Raw genomic sequence first — 8,456 nt, 5'->3', positions numbered from 1 at the left:
CAGTACCACAGGTAGGTCGTGGAGCAGCTAGACAGGGTACTCAGGGTGCACAGGCAGTGGGTGGACAGCCCCGTTTCTTTGCTTTGGCCAGACAGGACGTTGATGCATGTGATGCAGTAGTCACAGGTATTCTTACATTTTGTTCTCATCCGGCATTTACCTTGATGGATCCTGGATCCACTTATTCTTATGTGTCCCCATTCTATGCTACTTGTTTGGAGCGGGTACTCGATTACGTAGATGCACCTTTTCTAGTATCTATTCCAGTTGGGGAGTCTATAGTGGTAGATCGAGTACATCGTGATTGTATAGTATCTATTCAGAGTACAGAGACCTTGGTGAATCTTCACGAGCTTCAGATGGTCAGTTTTGATGCCATCATGGGTATGGATTGGTTGGTAGCCTGTTATGCTACACTTGATTTTCGTAACAAGCTAGTTAGATTTGATATACCTGGAGAGCCGAGATTAGAGTGGAAAGGTACCACAGCCGCTCCAGAGAAGCGGATCATTTCTTATTTCAGGGCCCGTAAGTTGATTAGCCAGGGCTGTTTGGGATTCATAGCCACGCCACGGTTCGAGATACTCGAGCTGAGACAGTGACTATAGACAGCATTCAGGTTGTACGTATGGCACCTGCCGAGTTGAGGGAGCTGAAGGAACAGATTCAGGATTTGCTTGACAAGGGTATTGTCAGGCCCAGTATGTCACCTTGGGGTGCTCCAGTATTATTTGTGAAGAAGAAGGATGGTTCCGTGCAAATATGCATTAACTACAGGCAATTAAACAAAGTCACAATCAGGAACAAGTATCCACTACCTTGTATAGATGATTTATTTGATCAGCTTCAGGGTGCGGTCTATTTTTCCAAGATTGACTTGAGGTCGGGTTACCACTAGTTGAGGATCAAGAAAGAGGACATCTCGAAGACAGCATTTCAGACTCGTTATGGCCATTATGAGTTTTTGGTTATGTCCTTTCGGTTTACGAACGCCCCGACATCATTTATGGATCTTATGAATCGAGTGTTCAAGCCTTTTCTCGACACTTTTGTTATAGTATTCATTGATGACATATTGATCTACTCCCGGAGCCAGTTGGAGCATGAGGGTCATTTGAGGGCGGTGTTAGAGAAGTTGCAAGAACACAAGTTTTATGCCAAATTCTCGAAGTGTGAGTTCTGGTTAGATACAGTGGCGTTTTTAGGTCACGTAGTTTCTAAGGATGGTATTCTAGTCGATCCAAAGAAGATTGATGCAGTGCAGCAGTGGCCTAGACCTATTACTCCTACTAAGATCAGGAGTTTCCTGGGCTTATCCGGTTATTACAGACGCTTCGTGGCAGGATTTTCAGTAATAGCTGCACCGTTGACCAGATTGACGCAGAAGAATGTCCAGTTCAAGTGGACAGAGGAGTGTGAGTTGAGCTTTCGAAAGCTCAAGACAGCTTTGACTTCGGCTCCAGTATTGACTTTGCCTACTGGGGAGGGAGGCTATTCAGTGTATTGTGATGCCTTGAGAGTGGATTTAGGTTGTGTTCTGATGCAGAGAGGCAAGGTGATTGCATATGCCTCTAGACAGCTTAAGAATCACGAGAAGAACTACCCGACTTATGATTTCGAGCTAGCAGCAGTGGTCTTTGCCTTGAAGTTGTGGTAGCATTATTTGTATGGCGAGCCATGTGAGATATTTACAGATCACAAGAGTCTTCAGTCTATCTTTAAGCAGAAAGATTTGAATTTGAGGCAGCGGAGATGGCTTGAGTTACTAAAGGATTATGATATGACAATTTTGTACTATCCGGGGAAAGCTAATGTAGTGGCAGATGCTTTGAGTAGGAAGTCAATGGGTAGTTTGGCTTCTATTTCAGCCTCAATCCGACCTTTACCTATAGATTTTCAGCGGTTGGCCAAGTGGTGTTAGACTTGATGCCACGGCTTGTGGAGGGATACTTGCTTGCGTAATTGCACAGTATTCTTTGATTGAGCAGGTCAAAGCTCATCAGTTCGAGGATCGCCGGTTGCTTAAGCTCAAAGAGCAAGTGGACAAGGATAGACTAAGAGAGCGACTATTGACTCCGATGGTGTCACGACCCGACTAGGGGGCCGCGACGAGCACCCGGTGCTAGCCCACCCAGGCACCCTCTTAGCTTACTCTTATACTTACATTTAGGTGAGCCACATAATTAGACATACATTTCTATTCATTCGTCAAGCTAGTCCCATTGGACGACATTACCATAATATCATAATTGGCATTTATGCCGCATCAGTGTACATGGGCCCACATGGCCGACAAAATAATATACAAAAATATAGGCCAACAAGGCCAGACATATCTAAACTTATACACGTGACTACGAGCCTCTAAGAATAGTATGACACATCACATGAGCGGGACAGGACCCCGCTATGCCCGTAATTTTGTACACAAAAGAATCAGTACCCAAAAGATATGGCTCTGAAGGAAATGGAGCTCTCTATGCAAACTCAGAATAAACAGCTACTGATCACGTCTGTCTCCCTGTGCACCTGCGGGCATGACGCAGCGTCCACAAACAAAAGGACGTCAGTACGAAGAATGTACTGAGTATGTAAAGCATGATCAACATCGATAGATAGACATAATGAATCAACATATGAAAAAAAAACATAGGCGGGGAGACAATAACATCATCGTCATAGCACTTACCTGCCTTTCATAGGACTTTCCATTTTTTTTCATACGTATTTGTACACCTACGTCATCATCCGTATTCTGTAATAGTGCTCGTACCATACTTGTACCCATATTCTTATACATAGTCTTATCACATTCATATTCATATTATATATTTAGTCATTTCATATACATAACATTTACATAGCATACCCGACCTTATAGGATCGGTGTTTCATACATACTTGGCCAACCAAGGCTCAAGATCATACATACCTGGCCCTACCAAGGCATCAGGGTTATCCGTACCATCTGCAGAGGTGTGCGCGCGTTACGTAATCGTATACATACTTTATACATAATCATATACATATATCTACTCTGCCCAGCACCATAGGCTCGGGGTTTTATTATAGCCCTTCATAGGCACACATACATATAATAGCCCGTAGGCGCCTTTAGCATAATTATTATTATTATCATCATTACTATCATCATCATTATCGTTACTTCTAAATCGTAGTCTTACTCGTCACATGAGGTGCGTAATGCATTCGTAGTACAGGTCAACGAGCGTGAGCTTACGAGCTCGGAATATCAATCATTGGAGACAACATACTCATATAGAGGATTTAAGAGTTTGGCCAAGGAACCATGCCTTATGAAAGAAGGGTTAGCCTCACATACCTTTTCGTCGAACTAGTTTACACTTACACGTTTCCTTCCAATGCTAGCGTTTACACCTTCATTAATATCATAACAATGGTCATTAGTCATTCACATTATCGACATTATCTAGATTCCTCACTTTGCCCCTAATTCACCCATAATCATGGTCATAGCACCCAACTTCGTCCATTCGTCTAAAGTGTCTAGTTCATGACCTTAGTACCATTTATAATACATTCATATCGTAACACAACAACATTCATAATTCAATTCAAACTATTTCTCAAAATGTCACTATTCACCATTCATGACCTAGTTGACCATATTTTCTATAATCCATGTATTTTAATTCTCCAATACCTTAAACATCTTGTAAAAATCATGAATCTTACCTTAGAAGTTGTAGGAACAATCTTTGGTTGATAATACTCCTCCTTGAGCAAAACCCTAGTTTTTCTCCATTTGGATTTCTTGACTTGGATGATCCTTGATGATTCCCTTATCCTCGATTCACTTGTCTTAATGTTATTGATGGCTTATAATCCTTGAAAACTCGTGTAATAAATGTAGAGAGAAGTTTTAGAGAGAAGTGGTGTAATGTTGTAATGAAATAAAACAAGTGTTGGTCCCTTTATTTAATGACTTGTGAAATCTGTGCTGAGATGAACAGTGGTCGTCCATCATGGTTTACGGCCTGTATTCCACTATACGGCTCGTCCTCCATGGGCGTATTCAACCATTTCCAGAACCAGAAGCTGGGCTGCCTTCATGGTGGTTTACGACCATGGTTTACGGGCCGTAAATCACTTTACTGTCCGTCCACCAGGTCATATTTAACCATTTCCTCGGCTGGCAGAAAGTTGAAGCCTTGCATGGCAGTTTACGACTGCCAGTTTACGGACCGTATATCGATTTACGGTCTGTATTATGCACTTTACGACCACTGGGCAGTTGCAATCCTGCAACTTCCCATATTTCTTAGACTTCTCATTTGAATCACCCACGTCCATGCACATGCATCACTCACCTTATACCTCATCTTAACTTGGCCAACTCTCTCATCTCACATCGGATACCTTCGAAATCTCGCCTAAGGTCATCAAACGTCGTTTCTTGCTCATGGACACCATGCACTCATCTTCATCACTAGTTCATTCTCTTGCGTACCAACAGAAAATTTTCCGAGGTGTAACAGATGGAGTGTTATGGCATGATGGCAGGTTATGTGTACCAGATGTAAGAAACCTGAGGCAGACTATTATGGAAGAAGCTCATAGTTCTCGCTATTCTATACATCCGGGATCTACAAAGATGTGTCAAGACTTGAAAAAACATTTCTGGTGGATGAGGATGAAGAGAAACATATCTGATTATGTGGCTTGTTGTTTGAATTGCCAACAGGTTAAGTATAAGCATCAGAAACATGGAGGGTTAGCTCAGGATCTGGTTATTCCCTAGTGGAAGTGGGAGAGAATCACTATGGACTTCGTGGTGGGCTTGCCACGTACTCTGAGGAGACATGATTCAGTTTGGGTGATTGTGGACAGACTTACCAAATCCTCACATTTTATACCGGTTCAGACTACATTCACAGCAGAGCGGTTAGCACAGATCCATACTCGTGAGATAGTTCGATTGCATGGTGTGCCCATTTCTATCATTTCTGATAGAGGGTCACAGTTCACAGCTCAGTTTTGGCAGTCTTTTCAGAAGGCTTTGGGTACTAAGGTTGAGCTCAGTACATCATTCCATTCGCAGACTGATGGTCAGTTAGAGCGGGTTATTCAGATCTTGGAGGACATGTTGAGGGCATGTTCCATCGATTTTGGAGGTCATTGGGACGAGCAGTTGCCTTTGGTAGAGTTCGCCTATAATAACAGCTATCACTCCAGTATTGAGATGGCTCCATATGAGGCTTTGTACGGTAGGCGGTGTCGTTCTCTAGTTGGTTGGTTCGAACCAGGTGAGAGGAATATTTTGGGTCCAGAGATGGTTCAACAAGCTTTGGAAAAGGTAAAGGTAATCCAAGACCGGCTCAAGACAGCTCAAAGCAGGCAAAAATCATATTCGAACAAGAGAGTCCGTTATCTTGAGTTCATGGAGGGTGATATGGTATTGTTGAAAGTATCGCCCATGAAGGGTGTCATGAGATTTGGCAAGAAGGGCAAGTTAAGCACGAGATATATTGGTCCTTTCGATATCCTAAAGCAGATAGGAGCAGTTGCATATAGATTGGCTTTACCGCCGTCCTTAGCAGGAGTTCATTCAGTTTTTCATGTTTCCATGCTCCGAAAATACTCTAGAGATCCGAGCCATATTGTTCAGGTTATTGACCATGAGACAGTTCAGCTTGATCAGAAGTTAGCCTATGAGGAGGCCCCGATAGCTATTTTGGACAGGCAGTTTTGCCAGCTGAGATCCAAGAGTATTCCTTCTGTAAAAGTCTTATGGAAGAACCATCCGAGTGAGGAAGCTACTTGGGAGGCAGAGCATGACATTCGAGACAGATATCCCAAGCTTTTCTCTTAAGTCATGTCAAGAGAAGAAGCTCCAATGTATATGTGCATTAGTTACAGGTATACTCTTTATGCGTACGAGGATTAAACTAATAGATAATGCGTTTATATATTTGAATTTATGTGTTGACTTATTTGAGTTACATATTTTTATTTGTAATTTTGCATGATGGTACGGGATCGCCCGGTGCCCCATTTTGCATGTGATTGATGGCATGGAGTCGCCCGGAACTCCCTAATATATGTCAATTTATTTATGATGTTTTTTGGTGTTGTTGTTGGTAGTTTATGACAGGTATATAAGAGGCATTAGTCATAATTATAGGGGAAACTCTGCCGAAATTTCAGTAGGCCTAAGAGACTGGTTAAGACAGTTAAGGTTGTTAATGTGTTCCTCTTTGACCACGCGAAGAGTTTTTTCTTACGTTCGAGGACGAACGATATTTTAAGGGAGGTAGAATGTAATAACCCGATATTTTCCAAATGAATTTTAGAGTTACTTCCTCAGTTATAACTTACTAGCTTTAACGAGTTCGATACCGTAGCGGGTACTAATTATATCCATATAACATGTATGCATATATATATTTATTGTGATATTATTATTTATATTAAATGGTGCATGAATAAATTAGTGAGTGGGCCAGGTCCACTACTCTTGTGACTGTGCACGTTATATTCCAAAGGAAGGAGTGAAAGTACAAGAAAAATTATTAAGCTGTTTCTAGTCTAAGGAGAGAGAAGGGACAAGAAGAGGGCATCGGTTACTGTGTACAAAGTTTGACACAGTGAAGTTTATTTCCCACAATTGGCAAGGCACGCAGGTATACATCTTGAGATTTATAATTTTTCCTTATAATTTAGTATGTAAGCCATGGATTGTGTTGCAAGGGTGTTAAGTCAAATAGGATTGGATGGCATGAATTATTAATAGGACGTAATCATGATCTAATGATTAGGGGAAACAAATCACTATAGTAATTGATGGTGTGTTGTGGAGTTAGAGATATAAATTGATTTAAAGGAATGAAATTGCTACTGTTTCTCTCAGAAATTCGTGCACTGCTACAGCGCTCACTTTTGGGTTTCGAATAAGACAAAATAGGTTTTCAAAGTGGCAAATTACTCTTCTTTGATTCAAGTCACCAACTGTGTCATTTTCTTTTTAATATTTGTTTTTGTTTTCTTTCTTTATTTAATTACACACTACCATTATTAGTATTTTAGTACTAAAACATATGTATATAGTTGGTTATTAAAGTTACTAGGATACAGTTCTTTCAATTAAAGAAATTATGAAATTTGGGTATAGAATGTTGATATTTAATTCTACACCTAAAATTATAGGATTAGTTTTCCTAGGCTAATTTGGACTATTTATTTATGGTATTGAATAGATTGAGGCTATTGGAGTTTGTTATTTGGCACTTTCGAAGAGGTTGCGTTCCGGTTATAAGACAAGTGAGGCTTAAATTCTTAGTTTACTTGCTTTTCATAAAAAGCATATGGTTTGTGTTGTATGTATGTATTTAAACCATTTAGTTCGTGTGAGTGGGCAAGCATGATCTAAATTGGATAATTTCCAAGTTTCTAAAGTAATGACCGTATGAGTCCTTTAGCGTAATTTCACTTAAATAGATATTTGCTATACACATATAGTCTTGACTTGGTATTGATTGGATGTATGTTCCACTTATCATAACTTCAGAGGGACATACTTCCACAGGTCCCATTGATGTTCGGTGAGAGATAGATGCTAGAATTTTAAGTAACCCGGGTAAGATGGGGGTAAATAATGCCCTCTCCGGAGGACGGGGTAAGACATAGAGGAATACGTACTATGTCCCGTGAGCATACATTCAGATTCAGCGTATTTCATGTATTGCTCGTCCGGGTAAGATAGGGGTAAATAATACCCTCTCCGAAAGATGGGGTAAGACATAGACAAATACGTACTATGTCCCATGAGCATACATTCAGATTCAGTGTATTTCATGTATTTATTGTCCGGGTAAGATGGGGGTCAATAATGCCCTCTCCGGGAAACGGGGTAAGACATAGATAAATACGTACTATGTCCCGTGAGCATAAATTTAGATTTAGAGTATTTCATGTTTTTCTTGGTTGTGCTTCATGATTTTAGCTTTAGCTTCAATGTTTGTATATATTTAATATACTTGTACTGTGTAATTGCTTTTATGTATTATCAGGGATTTCAAAGACTTGCCCCAGGGGTAAGCTAAGAGTGTCGATGATCTTGCTGGGTCTTTTAGACTCACACTTGTTAATGTTGTATGTGTGCAGGTGTGGTTAACGGTGACGAAGTAGCCGATACTTGATTCATTCCAGCTTTGTTCAGTCCAGTTCAGTAGAGGTGAGCCACCATTAGATCATGGCGGCCTCTTCTTCTTTAGTTGATTTAGTAGTATTCCAAGCTACGTCTCGTACTTTTATATTCAGAGTAGCAGTTTCATGACTTAGACATTTTTATGGGGCTTATGGGAAAGACTCAGTATTTGTATTTCGCTTCCGCACTCTTCTTTATATTATGAGACTTTGCGTATTATTCATTTTATTCGTTAATTTTCGTATAATTTGCTTAAAGGGTTCGCCTT

At 40.6% G+C, this 8,456-nt stretch overlaps 1 protein-coding gene across 1 annotated transcript; it reads left to right on the top strand.

Moving 5' to 3' along the window:
* Positions 1-628: 628 nt before the first annotated feature.
* Positions 629-4,783, top strand: LOC132628780 (uncharacterized mitochondrial protein AtMg00860-like). Its single transcript, XM_060344546.1, has 4 exons — positions 629-701; positions 1,059-1,633; positions 1,989-2,081; positions 4,727-4,783. Exons 1-4 carry the CDS (start codon positions 629-631, stop codon positions 4,781-4,783), a joined length of 798 nt encoding a protein of 265 aa, XP_060200529.1.
* The last annotated feature ends 3,673 nt before the right edge of the window (positions 4,784-8,456 follow it).

Source organism: Lycium barbarum, chromosome 2 (genome assembly GCF_019175385.1).
Source record: "Lycium barbarum isolate Lr01 chromosome 2, ASM1917538v2, whole genome shotgun sequence".
NCBI classification, from domain to species: domain Eukaryota; kingdom Viridiplantae; phylum Streptophyta; class Magnoliopsida; order Solanales; family Solanaceae; genus Lycium; species Lycium barbarum.
Note: the sequence above shows the minus strand (reverse complement) of the source record. Positions and strands in the feature narration are given on the sequence as shown.